Source organism: Python bivittatus, unplaced genomic scaffold (assembly GCF_059951505.1).
Source record: "Python bivittatus isolate LINGU-HERP-01145 unplaced genomic scaffold, Pbiv_v1 ctg000850_np1212, whole genome shotgun sequence".
Taxonomy (NCBI): Eukaryota; Metazoa; Chordata; class Lepidosauria; order Squamata; family Pythonidae; genus Python; species Python bivittatus.
This window is the reverse complement of record NW_028277112.1, coordinates 56,652,244-56,674,723: the sequence shown is the minus strand read 5'-3', so window position 1 is coordinate 56,674,723 and position 22,480 is coordinate 56,652,244. Positions and strand designations below refer to the sequence as shown.

Genomic DNA, 22,480 nt, shown 5'->3' with positions numbered 1-22,480 from the left:
GCAAACTAATTCCTTTTTATTCTTTGGCCTTCATAGATTGGGCATGACGGCTTTAGACAATGCAAGGACTGAACTTGTATCTCCATGCTTGAGGAGCACCAGCTTTATTTACACTATTTTTAAAAAATACATTTGCTTTCTGCTGAACGATTCCACACTCCTAGATATGCTACACCAGAAAAAAATGATACAAGCCAACTCCTGAGTTTTGAGGAGCTTTTAATAACAAATATTCTTCACTTTTAAAATACTGCCAAATATTAAGTTACAAAATAACTTATATGGACAAGTAACGATCCTCTCTCTGTTGGTAGGTTCCAACTTCAATCACTCCTAGCCTATTCGTAGTGCTGTGGTCCCCAAGAGATCAAGTCAGACAGAGAACTTGGCTACTAACTCCACTTTAATGGATGACTCCAAAATGACATGTCCCCCTCCGTGCTTTTTTAGGGTGGGGTGGGGGGTTAGATTAATGTGGCAATATCTGCTGGTTTGTGTAACTTGCTAATTTGTGTAACTTGCTCAAAAGAGTTGCTTGAACCTCTAAGGAGCACATGATGCAGGCTTAGTCATTTCACCTTATGTATGCATACATGAGTCCAGAGATTAGTTCCATCCAGAAGACCTAAAAAGAAGAGCCGTTATCCAGTTATCTTCTGATAAGCATTCCAGAAAAATAAATCTTACAGAGCTCATCTCAGGTTGTAAGAATGCAGAGAGACTTCTGATCTTGTAGAAGGTGTGGTGGTGGTGCTAACAATACTAGAATCAAGTTAGCCCTTTGAAATATAGTGTAGGGAACTTACAAAGTTGGTGGGAGCATGTTATGGACTATCTTACAGAATGACTATCATGATGTCAGTCTTACTACATAGACCAGACAGGAAACACAACCAGATGAGCTAATTCTACTATAAGGCTACATTAATAGAATCTTGCAAGTCTGAAAGTACAATTCTGCCCTGTCTCCTTTACAGCCCAAGAAATTAGGGAGGGTTTCTTCTGAGCCTCTTGCCCTGCCCACTCTCCAGCTGCGGGCTATGCTGTCTCTTATCTGTCCATTGCCTAGGCAGCGTCTCTGGGCCCATTCTCCCAAGGCTTTCCCACATTCCATTACACACGGCAAAAGGAAGGGTTATTCACAAAAGGACAGTGCCCATCATGGTAACCAAACAGAAAATGCCCATTTCCCAGATGACACAGTGATGAAGCTCTTTCCAAGCTCCCAAAGTTGTAACATGTTTATATTTTTGCTCATCCATCTATAATTTTCCAAAAACACCTGTCAAGTCTGTGTGGGAGCTAGACACAGTCTTGAAAAAATACTGTACTAGGGGCAGACTCAGTGTTTTGCAGCATATCAGGGTTTCCATTTATTACTATTTTAATATAGGAATCTTTTAAGAAATTGAAGTCAGATAGGACACCTCAGAAGGACACTGGAGAGATCTACAGTCACATCGGTGACCATAAATATCAGGTTGCCTCTTTTTGCTAATAGTCAGAAATGCCCCAAGGCCTATTTACTGCTGAGAATGAGTTTCAAAGGCCACAATGGCCTTGAAGGCTGCCTTATCTACACAGCCGATCTGGTTTGTAAATGCAGCTGATGTTTAAAAGAGGCAGGTTTTAATTTTGTAGTGGGGACATGGGAGAATGCGCACATCTGGAAAAATGGTTGGGAAGCGTGCAGTTAGAGAATGCCTCGCCCAACAGGTTGGTCAATGGATACCTCTGACGTGTTGCTTCGCGAAGGCACAGCAGACGTCGCTCCAGAGTTTAAACGGCTGCGAGCCAGCTCCTTTGCAAACGGAGCGGGTGACTGAAAGGAAGAGGAGCGCATTCGCTTCGGGAACTGCCAAGTAGGATTGCTCTGAACTGCCGCGCAGGTTAGTAGGGCGGGCAGCAGGGATCCGGGCGAGCGGAGAACTGGAGCGATAGAGAGGCAGGCGATCTTTCATTGAGATCTGTTGGGTTTTGTAAGCTCCTAATTTTAGAAGCCATAAGACAAAGGTCCGGCTTTGTCGCCCGGGGGACGGACTCGGAGGAGCTTCGGGGCTGTCTGGCGCTGCAACTGGTTGGCCGATTCGTGTAGCTATTCCCCCCCCCCCCCCTTTTCAGAGTTTGGAACGTGTTTTCCTGGTTGCTGGACATTTCCAAGGGGGGGGGAAGATCTCACGAATGATCCCTCCATCCATCTTGGGGAGCGGACGTAGAAAACGGAATTGCGATCGTGGCCATTGCAAGAACTGCCCTTCTTGCTCTAGCTGTGGGGGAATCGCTTCACGCGGGTCTGAACCGCTCTTCTGCAGGCTCCTTAGCAGCAGCTCCTTCTGACTCTCCGGGCAGACCTTGCTGGCCCGGCAGAGCCTTCGCGCGCTGGTCGTCCCCTCGCGGCTGGACAGGCTGGCCCCGGACGCTGCTTCGGCCTTTGAGCTGTTCAAATGAAATCCAGCAGCGCGAGCAAGCAGAGCTGTGGCCACGCGATATGCTACTCCAAGCAAACAACCTAAATTTATCTATTTTTATATATATGTATGTATGTATGGAAACTATTTGCAAAGCCTGGAATTGATTACTTTATGGATTTTATTTCTGAGAAGAAATAAAAGAAGGTACTAACCCATTTTTTCGACAAGCTTCACTCTTCTCCAAAACACCTACCTCCTAGGCAGTCTTCTTCCCCTTTCTTGCTCATGGAGGAACTATTTGAAAAAAGCATTCCCATCTTATTTCTCTCTCATTCTTCTTTACCAAAGTGACTTTTCATGGAGCAGAAAGCAACCTTGGGCACTAAATTGCATGCAGTTATGTGAACGTATTAGAGTTTTCATCTGCTTTCTAGGAAAAGCAGACAATGAACTGATGTTCCTGAGGCTGCCGCTAATAACAAATGCAAGCAGGGAATTGAATGTATTTCCTCTTTTCTTTTGATTACCTCTGACTGTGAATTTGTAAGGGACAGAAGTTCTAGTACATCCTAGCTGAGTATACGGGATCAACTTTTAATACTGGTCTTAACTGGAACAATGAGATTCAAACTGAGGGCATGACTGTACCCTTTAAATTGGGGTGTGGAATTAGTATCCCATATGAATTTATTGGAGTCCGACTGCCGGTGGTCCTGGTATGAATCCTGCAAATTATGGTTGAGCAACATCTGCAGGGCCACAGCTTCCCTACCCTTCCTTTAGTGTTGTAAATTTACTTTTGGGGGAAAAAAATGAAGTGACTGTCTTGGCTATATACATTATGACCCATGAGGTTTGAAGCAATATTAGAGTTATCACTGCCTACCTTGCCCATAAATGAGTAGGGACATAACTGAAAGGCAATGGGATTCCATGCTACAGCTGGCAGTTGTGAGGAGACCATAGATTTCTTGGAAAAGACCCTCTTGATTGTTATGTCTGAATAAGGAAGGGCACGCAATATGAATTGTTATCTTCTGCTTGCAATGAGGATACCTATTGTTCTAGAACTAAGAAAATAAATCTATGACTTTTGTCAGTTTCTGAGTGAAAGGTGCTGTCAGTTTTAGCCAGGAATAAAAAATGCTTAGGAATCTAAACTTCAGGGAATCACTGCACTAAAGGAAAGATTAAGTTGCCAGTCAGTCCAGAATACTGAAATTCTTATTTAATCATTCAGGCTGTAGACAATGGTGAAAGCACGGTTTTGGATCCTGAAGGAGCATTTTCAAGGGTCTCCTAAGCCAAGTGACTTTGAATTAAAAGAGGCCGACCTACCAGACCTAAAGGATGGAGGTGAGAAGAATCTTTTGATTGTGCATTTGTATTAAATATTTGTCATTTCAACAACTTTTGTCTTGGCATTAAAAAAAAACCACCACCTTTCATTTTACAATTCTTCCCCCAAGCATATCTTGCAGAAAATATTAAATCTATTACGTTGAGAAAATTGCTTTGAAAAGTTGCATGATGAAAAGTGCCTTCAAAGATGTTTAATTGAGGGAGAGATGCATCCTGAAAATTCATATCTGAGTGGTGACCCTTTTTGTTTGTTTCTTTTTAAACTTCACAAATGAATGTGGAAATAGGACAAAAGGAAACTGAGATTGGAAAATGAGAAACCATAATTGGAAGCTGGTTAATTAAGTTATAGCCAAAGGGTGTTTGTGGGTGTGTGTATAAAATGAAAGCCCGTTTCAAGTGCTGAGTTTTTGAATTTAGAAAATGCGTTTCTAAGTTGAGCAAAAGAGAATCAGGAAGTGACTTATCTTGCACAATTTGGCCAGAAAAATTCACTGAGACAAACATCCGACAACTTAGCTGAAAATACTGCTGTGGGACGTACTTCATTTATTCTTCCCAGTCCAAAATTTCTAGGTATAATAATTTTGCTCCCCACCCCATCCCTCCAATAATATTTTGAATTTTGTATTCCCTGCTATTCCCACCTCTTTATTGGTATAATTTATTTATTGCTATTTCTTCCTTATTTCTTCTTAAGGCATATAACAATAAGAACAATAAGAAAAATAGTATAAAAACAATGCATTTTGTATAATTGGTAAAACAGCATGGGATAAAGGAACCGTAAACACCTTCTCTCACGCACATAGATTGCATTTCCAGACAATGCACTCCTCCCATTTTCCTCCATGGTTTTCTTTCAAGAAAATAGAAAATTATCAAATGATGGTTCTTTCTCCAGTAGTGCATCCGCTGGATCCTTCATCTTCTTTTCTTCTGTATTTCAGAGGTGCTGCTTGAAAGTGTGTTTCTCAGTGTTGACCCCTATATAAGGTACTACTCTTTGTCCAACTTTGTGTTTCACTTCTAAAAACCCAGTTTATTTTGACCATTGGGCTTTTCTCCCAATTTCTAAATTAATTGTAATCTGGCCATCTCTTAACAGCCTTTTATCTAGCAGAGGATGGTATATACATCCTCTTAATTTTGGCCTGAAGATGCCTCACTGATTCTTCCTTATGGGCACATCCACGTGACGGAGCCCTCCTCTCTTTCCCAGCCCATAATTAAGGCTGGCGAACTTCAAGTTTTTCTCTACAATGTGGAAGTGGTGTTTTGCATCTTCTCCCAACACAAGGCTTGCTATAGACCAGGGGCTGGGATCTGTCCAGCTCCTGTTGGCTGTTTTGGGCTGTTAGAGGCATGCCCCCCTCTTCTTTGTTTGCTACAAACTCCCCTCCCCTCCGACTCAGCCTTATGGTTTGTGGTGCTGGAATGACATAATATCACAAAGGGAGCAACGCCACCCAGAATTCTAGGGAAAGTGGAAGCCCAAGACTTTTTGTACAGTGACCTTCCTGCTAGAATTGTTTAGAGACAAAGACCAAATAAGCAAGTCCCTTTGTCCTACCTTGGTCTGACAAGCTAACCCCTTTAGATAGGCCTTGATCTGTTGCTTTTTCTAGCAGTAGAAAGTAAGCCATCATCATTAAGTATAAAGTAGACCTCTCTACAGTACAGTTTGACCAGCCCCTCTCTGCATGGTACACCAGCATCTGATGTCCTGATCTACTGTTTAGAGAGATTCTGGTCTACTTGCTATCGCTAGAGAAGCCACGAGCAAACTAAAGCAATGCTATTATTTCAAGATCTAACAGATGGCTAAGCCTGCTGTTCTCGCTATTTAGCCAAAACAAAGTATGCTGGCATACGTTTGTGGACTGGAGGATAGAACATTTAACCAGTTATTTGTATGTGCCCCAAGTCTGTTGATGTTGCACAAATTGGTACATGCATTTTTTCCTGAAACAGTAGCTCCCTCTCCAAATCTGAATTCATTGTAATTTGTATAAATGTCTAATTATGTACTTTCGTATGACCCAAAATAAAAGTTGTCGTAAGAAGTAGTTTATGATGCAGATCAAAGTAGTCGTTGCTGCCACGACTAGGTACAAAACATATAATAAAAGGCAGACTCTGGCCTGCATTCCACTGTGAAATTACTTTGACTCACTTACATTGATGTCCCCCTGGCCTATAGTGAATGAGGCCTGTCGGTCATGGCCTCAGTTAAATCCCCTTGAGCAAACTCAGTCTCTTGGATTGCACCCTTAGTCAGAATTAATTGGCCCCATTTCTATAAAGGCATTTTCTGAAAAGTCTACCTTATTTTTGCTTTGTTTTTGTTTTTGTTTTGCAGATTATACAGTAAGACCAAGTTGAAGGAAGGGGACATTATACTAGGGTCTCAGGTTGCAAAGTAAGATCTGCTTTGATTTATTTTCTGTTCCACCAACTGCTGGTCTTCCTTTCTTACAGCTGAAGTTAAGGTTGGGCAATGGACAAATAAAATGAGAAATAAAAACAACACCCACATTTGTTTCTGTTTTCTCTTGGAAACAAATGTTGGCTGAATTAACTATCAAAGAGATTGCACAAGGTCCTGATAACAAGGCTACAAAATAATGAATAGTAAATAATACACAGTCAGCAAGACCTGCCAGTTTGATAGACTGCCCAGCCTTGTCTGAAATTGAAGAAACCAAATGCATAATTAAGAATATTCAGATGGATCTGACAGTAAAGCAAGATGTATCCCCGGTGCTCTTCCAAGAATAGCTGAATAAGCATTAAGAAAAGATTCAGAAGAAAGAAGGCTCTCAGCAAAATAAAAATGGTAAAATCAGTTTTTGAAAGCATGTGAAGTTCTTCCACTGGTCTTGAAAATACCGTAACGCGGGGGCAGACGGGCTTCTCATCTTGGGGCCTCCTCTCCTCAAATGATGGAAGGAAACGCTGCTTTGGATACCTTGGGCCAAAGCCACTTAGGGCTTTATAGAGTAATATCAATGCTTCGAAATATGCCTAGAAAGGTCTCATAGCATCTCATCGTAAGAATTCCCTGCAACAATTTAGTGCCAGATTATGGGTTACACTGCTCCTTGATAGATGTTTAGAAAGAATTGTTAACAACTGGTTGTTTGCAGTACATGGAATAACTTTGTTGACTAGTGCGACTATGTATCTGTGTTCTTTTTAAAGGGTTTTGGAAAGCAGAAACCCTTCATATCCTGTAGGGGTGTTTGTTGTGGCAACTGCAGGCTGGACGACTCATTTTATTTCCAACGGCAAGGACCTATTGCTGATGCCTCCAGGCTGGCCAAGAAATCTTCCAAGGTCATTGGCTCTTGGGACAATTGGCATGCCAGGGTGAGTTTATCCTAATGATGTACTTGACGGACATGATGTGATGGATTGTGGCCCAATCATCTTTGAATTCTGCTATGTGGCACTTGAGCTGTGCGTGGCACTGCTAGGCCCTAAAACCGATTACTGATGGCTCCGTGATCGGGGAGCCTATGGGAAAAATACTTTTTACCTGGGAAATGGATGTAAGGAGTATTCAGAAGATGTCAGGCCGAATTCTTCATTTCCTGATGCCAGTGTGGGGCCCATGAACAGCAGCACGTCCACAGATGTCAGGGGCCCACCTGAACGCATTTATTTTTTATCTTCTTTTTTAAAATTAATGTTTATTAAAGAAGTTTTTTGCAAAGTAAAAACAATACACATTTAAAGAAAAAAGAAAGTAAAGTAAAAGAAAAGTTTTAAGTAAATAGAAAAGAAATGAAAGAAAAATACAGAAGAAAGAAAGAGAAAAAGAAAGAAAGATATAGTGGCTTCCGATCTTCTTTACAGCAGTTATAAATGCATTTATATTTTATCCTCTCTCTCTCTAAGGTTCCATCATAGCTCCCTTCTCTCCTTTTTCTACCCTTTCTAATCATCAGACCCATGAATCACAAGTTCATTTTTTTCTGTTTTCAGCAAAAAGCCCATAAAGGGTTTCCAGTCATTAACAAATGTAGTTATTGTCTTTTCCCCTAATCAAACTAGTCAATTTTGCCATCTCTGCAAATTATGTCTTCTTTGCCAACCATTCCTCCATTGTGGGTATTTCAGAGTCTTTCCATCTTTGTGCATACAGTATAAAAATCTCAGCAGTTACCGTGCATAAAAATGGATGTCCATAAGTCTTTTCTAGTTGTTTGTCCATTAGTCAGCAAGAAAAGTTCGGGTTTCAGTTGAATATTAATTTTTTATTTTTTTTATATCACTATGTGTATTTGAACCCAAAATTTTCTAACCTTTTTGCATGTCCACCAAGCATGATAAAATGACCTTTCATGTTTTCCATATTTCCAACATAGATTTGAAGTACCTTTATACATTCTAGGAAGTTTTTCTGGTGTCATATACCAACGGTACATCATTTTTAAAAATTCTCTTTTAAATTATAACATAATGTGAATTTTAGTCCTTTCAGCCACATATGTTTCCATTGATCCATCTGTATGTTATAACCAAATTAAACAAAACAACTACAATGTTGAAGAAGAAAATGCCAGCCTCAAACATCCCTTTATTTCCAAATCCTGAGGACCTTTCTGCCTGGCTCAGTTAAAGTGCTGTCCATCTCATCTTGAGCTAACAGAAAAAACTATACTGGCGTCAAAGTTGCTGTCCCCACTGCTGATCCCTCAATTGACTCGATGGCCATTGTTCTGGCTTTGCACCACCTGGTGCTGTCTTTTCCTGATTATGTGTGCTAGGCAAAGCCCTTGATTAAACCCACTGATTTTTCAGCTTTCCCACTTTCAGAATATGGCCAGCTGGTGGGAAGCCCTCTGCCAATTGCAGCCCTGCCTGGATGGGCGAATGGTTTTGACAGATGGGTAGACTGGTAGGTTTAGCCCTCTGTTAAAGCCAGTGCCTCCCTAGCTTAAGGAACAGCTGACCCCCAGGTTACTGGAGCTGCCAGTAAAGGGGGAGAGGGTCTTTACAGTGCAGCTTCCACAGGCTGATGATCATCTTGGCTGATCTTCTGAAAAAGTGTTCAGCCTCTGCCAAAGCAAAATCACCCAGCAGCTGATTGCCAGCACCCTGAGAAAGCCAGCTCTCCTGCTTCACTGTGCAGCTCCCCCAGACCCTTTGATTGTTGTAGCAGTTTTGTCTGTTTTTCCCCTTGAAGGGAAGAAAAATGAGCGGCAGAGGATAGTACCTGGGACACAAGGAGATGATGGGGCCACATCAGCCCAAAGTGGACAAAGGATATGAGGCTGACTGCTCGTATCTCCCCCTACGGGTCACTCAACTGTGCCACCTACAGAAGAAATGGCAGATCATCTCAGATTTCACACACGTTGAAATACTTTTGGGTTGCTGCCAGCAGAAAGGAGGAAAACACTAATGTAAAGCTGGAACAGCTACATGTGACTTAAGTCTAGCTTACTGTGAGGCTGGGGCCAAAATTAAGGTGATGCCTTGGGGCCACAGCAGCAAGAATATCTTGCTAGGACACATTTGTGTCAGGATTAGGTGCCAATTGAGAAAGGCCTTTAGAAAATAAAATTATATGGGGCTGCATTCTAGTTCTTTGCTTGGAAGTGGACCCACCTGCCGAGAGAGTAGCAGACATAAGCTGAGGTGGTAGAGGGCATCTGAGAGGGGAGATAGGGTGCTTTCTGATAATGAGCTATTTGTGACTGGCCTTCCCTGCAACAGCCATTCATGAATGTCCTCATTATAGGAGCCACTGTTTTCAGTGGCAGCACCTGTTCTATGGAATAGTTTCCTAGTAGAGATAAGACTGACCCCATCTTTTATGTATTTTATTTTATTTTATTTTATTTTATTTTATTTTTTTATTTTTTATTTTATTTTATTTTATTTTATTTTATTTTATTTTATTTTATTTTATTTTGAATTGATATAGCTGCCCAACTTGAATAATGCAGCTTACAAAAACAATCTCCACAAAAACCACAATAAATAGTAACAATAACAATCACTAATACGGATCCTGGCTAATACTTGGCTGATATATTCAGGTGGATGCTTAAAACCAGGCTGTTCCAGAGAGTGTTCTAGTTCATCTTAGTTAATCTCAGCCATCTTCATCTTTTATTTTTATTTGGGGTTTTTTTGAGAGGGGGTCATTCCCCTTGGTAGTTTTTAAATTGTTTGGTACATTTGAAGTCTTACAGAAGATGTTTTAAAATTTTCTAGTATATTGTATCATGTAGGAAGGATACAAATTGAATGAATGAATGAAAGAATACATAATATTCCTTCTAAATTCCCAATTTACTTACTAGCCCCCAAAATTGAGGAATCCTGCCCTATTCTGTGGTGCTTTTAAACACATTCTCTGTGTGAATGTTCCTATTTCAGTCTTATTTGATGTTATATTCTGGACGTGTCATGGTGTCAGTTTTTATTTGAACAAACTTCTAATTCCTCTTTCCTGCAGTCTTACTGCCTACTTTGGCCTAACTGAGATCCTCAAGATCAAACCAGGAGAGACCATCCTGATTAATTCGGCAGCAGGTGCTGTGGGCAGTGTGGCTGGGCAGATTGCTAAACTTAAGGTAAGTGGTCATAAAATATTTTGGACTTCAACTTCCATCAGCCTGACCAGAATTGTGGAAGCTCTGGTTTGCTTGTCTGTGGACTATATACCTACATATCCCTTGACTGATGCTACCGAGAAGGTTCTGCATAATAGCCACATAATAACCACATTCACAACATGGCCATTTAGTCATGGGGGGAACATGATACATGATGTCACACACATCATGATAGCATCACTCCAATGATACAAACTACACATCGTACTTTTACATCATAACATTATGATGTGACTGATGCCAACTACATTATTCCCATCATTTCTATAAAATTGTTGGGATATCACTGTGGCTTCTATAGGATGCCTATGATTTATGTTCATTCCTTACATCCAGAAAAGTTCTCTTTTTTAAATAGTAATTTTACTAAAAGTTACAATTTAGAGCAATAATGCAAACTAAAAAATTTTTAAAAATAAAAAAATAGAAGGTGCAGGAAAAGAAAGAGAGAGAAAATAGAAAGGAAAGAAAGAAAAAGAATATGGTAAAGAAAAAGAAATATATAAAGAAATGACTTCCCCCTTCATCACAAGTATAAACAATTTTAATAACTTATCACCTTCTCTTAAATGCACCAAATGATCTCTTCTTCCTATATCCCATCTCTTATCTATAAACAAATCCATAAAACCCCATCATTTCAGTCCTGATGTCAGCAAATGTAATGTAACATTAAATGTAACATTAAGGGTTACCAGAGATAACAACAGATTTATTTTGACTTTGGTCAAATAAACCAACTTCATATTCCATCCTTTTACTTCTAACAATATTGATCTCTAGTCCGTTCAAATAATGTCCTAGAACTTGATTTCTTTTCATTTTTTCTTTGTGCCTTCTCACAAAATTCTTCAAAGCTTTAACAAGCTTCTTTTGTAAATCCAATATAGGAAAATTATCCAGGTCATTCTCTTGGCTTGTTATTTGTATATCCCTTTTAATTATTAAGACATCAGCTGGTTTCTTTTATATGTCCAGTGTAACACCTTTTTCCATGTCATTCTCGTAGCCTGTCATTTGTAAATCCATGTTCAACACACTCTTGATCTTAACAGGTAGAACTTTTCCTCTTTCATAGCATCTTTTAGGTGAGTCTCTCCATAGAGACAGATGTCCCTGCTGACACTATTAAAGTACTTTTATGCCACACGACTCTGGTGTGTTTTGCTACCGTGGGCAAATAGGTTTCATTTTGCTGTGTCTTTATGGACCCTTAATGTATTATAGACACCCATGAAAATAGATGGACTTATAGGGGGCAAAATATAAAACAGTGGGCTCTTTCTGTTTCATAGTATCTGCATCTAAGTAATTACACTAGCTGGAAGCTTCTTCCATAAAGAAATGTGCTATTCTTTTAAGTGCCATGATAGAGTCTTCAAATATTGAATTACAACAAGCCTTGCTGTTCCTTGCCGAGAGGCAGAAACTGCCTTTTCCTTTCCCTGGCATAATGTTTTCCTTTGGTTTCCCCACCTGCTTGGGTGAGAGAACGAGATGGAGAGAACCTCTCTCGTGTGGCGACTGAACGCCCAGAGGCATCTTCATTGGCATCTCCTTGTCTCTCCAAGATGCCTGATTTTTAAACCTTATTTTAGCATGGGAAACTTTAATTGGGAGCTGGTGTCCTGCAAGGGAAGGCTCCTGCGTCTAGGATCCTCTTCCTTTCCTTACCAAAATGCCTCCCAGTATCACATAAAGCCTATAGGTATTATCATTAACACTAATTATGGTTGGTGGCTGCAGCAAAGCATTTATTTGAAAATGGGCTCACCTATACAAGAAGCAGAGAAAAATGCAAAGGTAAGCTGAAGTGGCAGACAACATCCTGGAGGCTCGATAGGAGGGAAGGTTGTCTTCTGGTAAAGGGGCATTTTGTGGTTATGTATTTTTTTTTATTTACAAGACTTACAGGTTGCTCCAGTCAACTGACTCTAAGCAGCATTCAGCTCCCTACATCTGTAAATTGGGTTAAAAACAGATATAGAAATAATCGAGATTAAAACTAAAACTATACACTGGAAGAGAACCATATCAAAACCGGGAATTAACTTGCCAGATACAAATAAAACAAATCCATCGTTTGGAGGAATAGTCGCAGCCCTCCAGCCCTCCTGAGGCCAATGAAAAACATCCAAGCCTCCACAGATTTTCTAGAAACCAGGAAGGAAGAGATTATTCAGGTTACTGGCGATTAGACATGGAGTGGGGTAGCTATGATGAATAGGGAAGTCTCAGTGGCAACTACTTTGTGATTGCACCAATGTCAGGCTCCAAAATTCTGAATTTGCCCACCAGCAAATAAATAGATTGCATTGATAAAGCCAGTGCTATCTGAGCAAATCTGGCCTAGCACAACAGGGAGTTCCTCTTCTTCTCCTCTTCTCCCTCCTTCAATCCCACAACATCCTTTTGGGTGGCTCCCTCAGCCCCCCTTGCAGATTCAGGAGCTGCAGGGAGGGAAGGGGATTGGAGTCACTAGCAGTATCCGCTTCACCCAGGAGGAAACCATGTGATATAGTCTCACTGCTGACATAAGCTTGTTTGAACCTGTCCATCAGGAGATGGAGGAACTTGTTATACTCTGAAGATAAGCAAATGCTGTAAATTAAAAATGACACTATCTTCTGGCACTATCTTTTGATCCTCGGGATAGAGGCTGCAACTGCACAATTCAAGCCCCACCCTTTGACCTAGGTGAAAAGGGGCAGGGCTGCCAGTGGTTTTTGACACCCTCCCAGAGATGCTCGTACTCAGACGATTGTATCTTTTCAAATGCCCCATTACAAAGATGTTCAGTTGCAGTTAATAACACTTCATCAGATCTTCAGGCCACCCAGTCCCATTTTATTTACAGTTGCTACTATCTGATCAATGGGATTTTATTTCTCCTAATGTGGCTTTTTGTTTTACTGTATGTAAGATATGTCACACCTTGACCACACCAGATTTATAATTCTTGGGTTTTACTTTGGTTTTTACTTGCTATCGCATCCTTTTTGAGTTGAGTCCATGCTGTAATAAAGTATCTGTCTGTTTGTCTCTCATCTATATCTCTCATCTGTCTATCTATCATCTATCTATATCAGATATCTCTATTATCAGATATCTCTATCAAACATCTCTCTATCGGTCTATCTATCTCTCTATCGGTCTATCTATCTATCATCTATCTATCTATCTATCTATCTATCTATCTATCTATCTATCTATCTATCTATCTATCTATCATCTATCTATCAAATACCTATCTATCAGATGTCTTTATCAATCATCTCTCTGTCATCTATCAGTCTATTGGTCTATCATCTATCTATCTATCTATCTATCTATCTATCTATCTATCTATCTATCTATCATCATCATCATCATCATCATCATTATCTATCTCTATGATAGAGATATCTGATAGATAGAGATATCAAACATCTCTATCATCTATTGGTCTATCTATCATCTCTCTCTCTCGCTCGCTATCTCTGTCTCTCTCTATCTCTGCCTGCCTCTCATCTCTCTCTGTTGAAAATGCTTCATAGAGAAGCGCAGAGCCTTGCAAAGGCACCTGAGCTTTATCACTGCTTTTCAACTGGCAGGGCTGTAGAGTGGTCGGCACTGCAGGTTCCAGTAAGAAGGTGGCTTACCTTAAGCAGCTTGGCTTTGACGAAGCCTTTAACTACAAGACGGTGAGATCCCTGGACCAGGCCCTGAGAGAGGCGTCTCCCAAGGGCTACGACTGCTATTTTGATAACGTACGTACACGATTGAGCCCAGCTTTGGACTGGCCTGAGATAGGAAGAGAAGCTGATCTAAGGAGCTGTTGAGAGCTGCTTCCGCCCTGGCAAAGAAAAGCAGCAATACATCTTTAAGTCTCCCCCACAACCCCAAAATCAGGCTTTTCATATTTTGGGACACCCCTCTCACCCCCTTCTTGTATTCCTCCCTCCCAGGCAGTCCAGCAATGATCTCCTTGTATAATGCATAGTGCATGCTTAATGGCAATAATCACAAAAATGACCATCGTAAGTTCCCCTCGTTCAGCACTGTTGTAAGTTCAAACGGTCACTGAATGAATGGTTGTTAACTGAAGACTACCTGATATACCTTTGAGTCCCAAAGGGTTCTCTTACTTTAGGTTTGATTAGTTGTTTGGTTGTTCCTCATCGTTTCCATAAACTTGTTTTTTTCTTTTTCTGATCGAGCCATTTAAGGTGTTGGGTATGCATGTGTAAATTTTTGAATTTGAAATATTTCAAACCCAGAACAGTTGTTTCATGTTCCAAAAGGGCTGATCTTAGCATTCCCAAAGTATTTTGGCCTTTGAACACTTTTTGTGGAGCTATTTCAAACTCAAACAACTGTTTCAAATTTGAAAATAGATCCTGTGATTCAGATAGGGTTTACATACGTAGTCACGCATACACACTGAAGACCCCCACTTGCTCACTCATAGCAGCTTACATCTTTATTCATCCCCTGGGGGAATTTTTTTCCCCATTTTACATTTACAAAAATACTTGACCAAAGCCACAGTAGCATTTATGCCCTGATTTTAAAAGGTTTCTCTTTTGATGCCATTTTTGAGAAAATGTAGATAATTATTTCTTCCAGGAGAATGAAATGCACTGGCAGATCAAATTCCTCTTCTCTTTTTCAGCCCGTTCTGTGCTTCCAGAACCCACCCTCTGGGTTAACTGTTCACCCGGAGCAGATTTAGGCAGATCTGCCGAAAAGAGAAGGGGAAGGGAAACTTGTGGCAGAACTGAGAGTTCACTTCCCTAGTATTGGATGTGACCTTCTGTTTCCTCCGACTGGGAGAGGTTTAAGTGCCTGAAATCCCCAAAACAAAACCCTCGATTTCTTTCCTACGATCTCTGTTCCTAAGAACAGATTATGGGTATTAGTGGAGCCCTTTCAAGATAATTCTATGTAGATCGGTGAACAATATTCTTCCTCCATTTGTGGAGTTTTTTTTTTTTTTTTAATCTGTGTTCAGTTGTTACCGACTCTACGGTGACTGCTTTGGACGAGTCCTTGCAGTTTTCAAGGCAATTGTTTTTCGGAAGTGGTTTGCCAGTGCCTCCTTCCTAGAGCAGAGCCCAGCTGGCGAGCGCAGGAAGCAGGGTTTCCGTTGCTTTGCACCCTTTTTGGGCGCGCACAGTTTTTTGTGCTTACTGGCAACTGTTCCCAACTCCTTTTATCCAAGGCGCCGCCAGCATTTTTCCTCCCACCGGAGTGAGAGTCCCCATTTATCTACTCACGTGAGTTTTCGAACTGTTGGGTTTACAGGAACTGGGGAGGAAACAGGAGCTCACCCTGTTTAACGCAAAGGCTGGACTCGAACCGCTGAAGCGTCAACCATTTCTGGCCGGCAACTTTCAGCATCATTAAGCCGCTGCGCCACCGCGTCCCCCATTTGTGGAGTACTGTATTTCAATCTCTGCAAATGTTGTGTTGTTTTCTCTCCTCCAGGTGGGGGGAGAGTTTTCCAGCGTTGCTCTGGAGCAAATGAAGACGTTTGGGAGAATTGCTGTGTGTGGTGCTATCGCCTTGTATAATGACACCGTGCCCCAGAAAGGTGCAAATCCATTTCTTTTTCTTTCTGCATGCTGTTTGCTAGCTTCTGAAAGGAGGCTAAATAAAGAAAGCATTCTATCTCAGGGGAGAAGTGAGTAGAACATGTGCTGTACCTTGTATCTTTTCCTTTCAGTCTGCCTTCATCCTTCTATCCGTTTTTATGAAGATGGGGGGGAGGAAAGCTCATTTTAGGTTTTTGAGCATGATGAGCAAAATTTGGTATGATTCACCAGCCAAACGGAACTTTGATCAGCCTTGTTGGTTTTTTAAATCTGAACACCATCCAACAGCCCTGGAAAAAGTAGCTTTATTTGGCAGCAGGTGAGGAATTTATGGACCCCTTGATCTCCTTGCCAGAGAGGGAGATTTTAATAGTTTAATTTTAATCCTTTTACTGATTACTTTTATAATGAAATAGCACGTGTTTTGCTATGAAACTTGTTTAGGCTGCACTCTGAAAACTACTCGGAAAAAGTGCGTTGGGCCTTACATGGCGACAGAGCCTCTTGGCTACTCGTTAATGCCTGTGCACCTTTTTTCAGACTTTTGAAGGAAAAAAGATGCTGCTGCTTTAAGAATCATATTAAAGATGTACTGTTTTAATGATTCCATTCATTAAAGCAGCAGCGTCTTTTAAAAGCTCATGTGCAAAACTGAAAAAAGATGTCTATGCTTTAAGGACTAACGCTGCTGCTGAATCGTTTTTGAAGAGAGCCAACCCTAAAAGAACATTTATAATAGGAAACCTAGTAATTAATCCCCCTGGCCTGGGAGCAAAAGCTAACATTATACGGCTATTCATCAACAGCTCATTGCGCTTTAAAAAAAGTAGAAGCTGTAAGAATATTTTTTTTCATGTTACTGTGGTTTTTAGAATAAGCTGCCCATATGTGGACAATTTGCCTTTGCAATTAGAATACGTTTGAGTAGTAATGTCTATGTTTCCGTCCCCAAATCTTTCTTCCCCTTTTCTGAAAAATGTCTTCTCCTGCAAAGAATGTTCCTGGTCATACACACCCCACCTCCAATTTGCAGAGGCTTTCAAATTTGCTTTGGCTGTGTCTCTGGGCATACTTTCATTTTTCTCTGCTGTTGTTGTTCATGTTTTTATGATATCCAAAAATCCCACCCCACTCTGCTGTCTCCCTGTTGTTTCTGCTACCTTCTTGGAAACAAAACCTTCTGGCTGATATTCCCTGATATGTTTGGGATGTGAAGTACAGCTAAGGAAGCTATTGATTGGAAAGCAGGATTTCCACACACACTTCTTGGCCACCAGATAACTAAGCACACAAACCATGGACATTTCCACTGAAAATGTCACCAAAGTGTTCTCCTTCACTTTCTAACAGTTCATTCGCATTTTCTTTTCCATCACATTAGGTATGCTAACATTCTGCATCAGAAACAAAAACCCTTTACTTAAAAACAGAATTCATTTGGCGTAACCTGACTGTGACTGTAGGGCAACAACATCTGTGATTTTGCGTGGTTGAAGTTGAATGAGTGGTGCAAATAGCTGCACCCCCACTAGAGGCCAGTCGTGACTTGGCTATGGTGGGTTGAACAACCAGAGCCACACAGCCCTCTGAGCCAAAACCAAACCACCCATTGTATGCGGCAAGTTCTGAGAACCAGGCTGTGAGTTGGATAAAAACCAAAGTATTTAAGCAGCCTGCTCTGAAATCTTACGATGTTGTGGAGAAATAATAGAAATGATTATTAGGAAACCCTAAATAGTAGTATTTTAAATGATCACAATTCCCTTGTTTCAATTGTGACTTGTGGTTCTTACATAGACAGGTCCATAGCATTTTTTTACCAACAAAACTGAAAGGGTTTGCCATTGTTTTCTTCCTGGAGGTTTTTTCAACTTTGCATTCCAACCGACCATCCTGGGATTTCTGGTGGTCTCCTATTCCTGTTTTAACTCAAACTGACCCTGCTTATCTCCCAATCCCTCCTGAGGCCGAAGTAGGATGCTCTTCATGAAAGATCTGTGATACCTGTCTAAAACAGAAAGTCCTGCCACAAAAGTTCTGTAGTGTTCAGTCGATCATAAGGCCAGTTCTCTTGAACTTTCCAACAACTGAGGAGATGCAAATAGTCAGCTACCATTTCAAGTGATGACTCCTTTAATTTTGATTTTGGGCCAGACTATAGCCGGGAAAGTGAAATTTCACAATAATCTAGTTTAGATATTGTGCTACTCCCTCATTTTAATCATACAGTAATTTGTTGTAGAAGCTACAATAAGCCAGAAAGAGATTTATTTGATTTTAGCTTAGCAGTTGTGTGAATCCAATCACAGCCAGTTGGGAAGGACCATCTTTGAAGACCTGGTAACTCCAACCAAAATTTAGGTTTTTAAGCAGCAGAACCACCACCAGCAGCAGGAGAAGAATATAGTATTGTTCTGAGCTATTTTTAATAACAGCTGAAGTCTTACACCACTATTTGAAAACCATTTAAAGAAACTTGGTCGCAGGTGGAATGACTAGATCAGCCTTCCCCAGCCAGGGCACAAAACTGAAATGAATGTTTTATAATTTTAGAAGGAAAGAGATACTGTGTTATTTCATTTGCACTAAAGTGCTGATGCTTCACTCCTATATATGCTTCCTTGGAAGCATATATCACTAAAACCAACACTGGGTGCTTAAGCGGTATACCTAGAGCAGTGTTGTCCAAACTTGGCCACTTTAAGATGAGTGGACTTCGACTCCCAGAATTCCCCAGCCAGCAGGGAATTCTGGGAGTCAAAGTCCACTCATCTTAAAGTGGCCAAGTTTGGACAACACTGACCTAGAGAGATAAGATGCTGGGTAGAAAACATGGCTTTTTGTTATTTGTCAGAGTCATGTCCTTTCTTTCCTTCAGGAGCTCAAGGCAGCAAACACAACATTCCCACTTCCAACTTTTCCCCACAGCAACCCTGCAAGGTGGGGTGGGCTGAGAGAGAGCGACTGGCCCAAAGTCACCCAGCCCGCTTTCATGCCCAAGGCAGGACTAGAGCTCACCGTCTCCTGCTTTTGAGTCTGATGCCCTAACCACTAGACCAAACTGGCTCTGCAGCTGAGGGTGGATTAGAACTTAGGTCTTCCTGCTCTTAGTTCATCGCCTTCCCCACCATGTTATTTTTTGTTCAGTCCAATTTTTAATGTGGTGGAAGTCTCACTGAAAGACCCACTTAAGTCTAAGAGTGTAAATATACTGCATGTGTGGCTGTGTGGGTTCAAAAGAGACCATGAATAGATCAGTTTCAAAATGCTGATGAAGTATGAGGGTGAGAAAAGGTGAGAGTGAAGCTGTGCTGTGAAGCAGATGCGTGAGATGTCGCTGTTCACATCGAAACGCTGCCACCTGCTATACAGAAATGGCACAGCAGGTCATGTCTTTACAGGGATGAAACAAAGAGCCAGTGCAGGTAGGAAAATAGCAAAATCATACAGCTAGTTGATAAAATGTGACTGAGCCACAGTGGGCTAGTTCAGAGCAATATTGAAATGATTCTCATACAGCCCAAAGCTGGTGTTTGCTTGACCTCAATTTACAGCAGTGTTTCTCAACCTTGGCAACTTTAAGATGTGTGGACTTCAACTCCCAGAATTCCCCACTCAGCATGCTGGCTAGGGAATTCTGGGAGTTGAAGTCCACACATCTTAAAGTTGTCAAGATTTAGACATACCGATTTGCAGCATAAGCCATAAGTGGCTGCATTTGTACGGCCCAGGCCTAGTTCAGAAGCATCCTTGGGTCACAAAACAGTCCAAAGGCAGGTGGGTAGCTCTGATGGATGCTTTATTTGCACACTAAGTTGAATTTGGAAAGAGACACATCCATTTTCATGGTTTAATTGGGGAGGTTATCAATAAAATTTTACTCGCAAAAATTCTGCAGAAGTGTTATGTTGACCATAGTTGAGAAAATACTGCTCCCTTTTTTCAAACAGACAGGATTTTGCAGGAAACTAGGAATCACAACAGATGCAGCTTTGGATAACAGCACCAGGAGTGGCATCGGTTTTGTAGCTATCTGGCATGAAGCCTTGATCCAAATTGTCCTAACTTTTCCTTCTCTGAACTCTCTTCTAGGGCCTTATGTCCAGCTCCCTATGCTCTTGAAACAGCTGCGCATGGAAGGTTTTTTAGTCACACGTTGGGATGATAGGAAAGCTGAAGGGCTGAAAGTACTATTGACATGGGTTCAAGAGGTAAGCTGACCGTACAAAAGGCTGTAATTTGTTTCTGTGTGTGTGTGTGTGTGTAATCCAGAGACAGAAGACCTCAATATCCCACCTTTTCCTTGGGAGCCCAAGGTTGGATGCCATGAGAATTATCTCCCTATTTTACCCCTTTGAGTTGGGTGGGGCTGAATGAGAATGATTAGATTATTTTTATTCTTGAATATATTCAAGGATAGATCTTTATGCAATGTAATGTAATGTGGGTGTGGGTATATCTCTAAAACATATATGTAATGCTTCCTTTTTGTCTCATCCTTTGCTATTTTAATTAGAACTGTATTCTTAGATTTTAAGTCACGGGGAGAATTGCATACTTTTAAATGTTTCACTTTTCATATAGGGGAAAATTAAGTACTGTGAGCACATCACTGAAGGTTTTGAAAACATGCCAGCCGCATTTATGGGAATGCTCAAAGGAGACAACATTGGAAAGGCAATAGTAAAGGTGTAATAGGTACTTGGTTCTGTCTTTGAAAACCCCAGGTCAATAAATTCCTGTATCTGCACTTCCTTATGGACTGACTTGCCTTCTTGTCAACAACTATCCAAGATTATGCCAACCTACTTCCATTATCCAGCATGCCTCATGTGTGGCCAAAATTTGAGAAAAACAGGGTTATCTGTGGACTCTAGGGACAAAAGAAACAGACACCCTTAGAAGATTTGCCATAGTCAGCCCCTCAATAGGTTAATCCAGTCTGAGTAAAAGAGGTCGCCCGAAAAGCTGAAGCACAGAGCCCTTTCTCTGCCACCTAGAGTTTCCACACGCAGGGACAGTATTCATATATATTATGGATGGTTGGGTGAACTAGTGTTGGTTGACAAATAACATGTCACACTGTAATCAATCACTTGTATTTATTACAGTACAGCTTTAGCAAGCAAACAACAGAAAGGAAAAAGAATAAAAACAGATAAAACATACATCTACAGTAATCCATCTTCAGTCTTACTATGGATGCCCTGCTGAAGCCTTGCTGCTAGATAACAAAACTTTGCAACATGGTGGGTTGTAGAAAAAGTCTTTTGAGCAAGCAGAAAATCAACACAGAAATGGTCTAACTGGGGATTTCTACTAGAAGGGGAAGGATAAGATTTTGGCACAATGTTGTATAAAACTGGCAATACAGGTAGTCCTTGGGTTACGACCCTAATTGTGACTGGAATTTCCATCACTAAGTGAAGCGGTGTTAAGCAAAACATTAAGTGGCAGTGGTGGAATGCAGTGGCCTCTTCATCTTGACCATGCTGGGCAAAGCAGCCAAAAGAGCAGAGATGGGAGGAGGGGAATATAGATGGGTGGGGGGAGTTGAAGCGGAGGCAGTTAACACAGGGCAGAACGTGACTGCGGGACACTTCAACAATCATAAATGTGGGTCAGTTGCCTAGTGCCTGAATTTTGATCATGTGACTGTGGGGCCGCTGCAGCGGTTGTTAAGTGTGACCATAAGCAGTTGTAAGTGTAAGTGGGGCCACTGCAGATTGGTCCTAAGTCCATTTTTTCAGCACCATAACTTTGAACAGTTGCTGAACGAATGGATGTAATCCGAGGACTACTGTATTATTGATTCCAACTCTTGGGTGCCATAAGGGCAGAGACAATGACCCATGGAGAGTTTGCGGTGCCTATTCTGGAACAGTGCAGAAGGAAGAGTGTTACAATGAGTAAATGCCCAACTGTAGTTTGAGTGGGTCAGGGAATAAACATAGGCAGCCATGCTTCTTTGATAACTATAAAAACTGGGCATTTCAAATTATACTGCAGCGCAATTTCGAATAATTGGGCAATCAGATTTTTAGTTGGAGACCAAGCAAGGTTGCATCAAGTGTTTGAGAAATGCCATATGAGGAGCTTCTGCTTAAGCAACTTCTTCCAAGTGGATGGGACAGTATCACTGAGTAGAGCAGTTTAAGCCAATAATGAAAGATTACTAGCCAAACTTTTGCCTCTACTCTGATTCTAGCCTAAAAGCTGCATTTGAGATGCATTTGGAAACACCAAACATAGAGCTAAGGAATTTGGATTGAACAGATTCCAACAGAATGAAGTTAGGACATGGACCAAGAGCTGCTCAAAATAATAGGTGTGATAAAACCTTTGCCTGCTAGACATCTATGCGCAATGATCTTGTAAGATTGCTGCAGCAGTTCTTTGGGCCACGTTGGCAACATAATCAGCATGAGGACCTCCTCTGCCATTGACTTGACATATAACCCCAAAATATTTATACATTTTAACTCGTTCTACCTTA

General features: G+C 41.1%; 1 protein-coding gene across 1 annotated transcript; it reads left to right on the top strand.

Annotated features, from left to right (window-relative positions):
* The first annotated feature begins 1,784 nt into the window (after positions 1–1,784).
* On the top strand, positions 1,785–20,846 carry PTGR1 (prostaglandin reductase 1). Its single transcript, XM_007424548.4, has 10 exons — positions 1,785–1,889; positions 3,652–3,767; positions 4,724–4,769; positions 6,136–6,195; positions 6,978–7,145; positions 10,249–10,366; positions 14,002–14,157; positions 15,878–15,983; positions 20,077–20,195; positions 20,569–20,846. The coding sequence occupies exons 2-10, from the start codon at positions 3,662–3,664 to the stop codon at positions 20,677–20,679; spliced, it is 990 nt and encodes a 329-aa protein (XP_007424610.1). The 5' UTR covers positions 1,785–1,889; positions 3,652–3,661; the 3' UTR covers positions 20,680–20,846.
* The last annotated feature ends 1,634 nt before the right edge of the window (positions 20,847–22,480 follow it).

Bases quoted from the DNA above. Each gene is read 5' to 3' on its own strand.
- PTGR1 (XM_007424548.4), top strand. From the start codon at position 3,662: ATGGTGAAAGCACGGTTTTGGATCCTGAAGGAGCATTTTCAAGGGTCT. The intron at 10,367-14,001 runs GTAAGTGGTCAT...TTCAACTGGCAG, and splicing joins GGCAGATTGCTAAACTTAAG to GGCTGTAGAGTGGTCGGCAC. The intron at 20,196-20,568 runs GTAAGCTGACCG...CTTTTCATATAG, and splicing joins TATTGACATGGGTTCAAGAG to GGGAAAATTAAGTACTGTGA.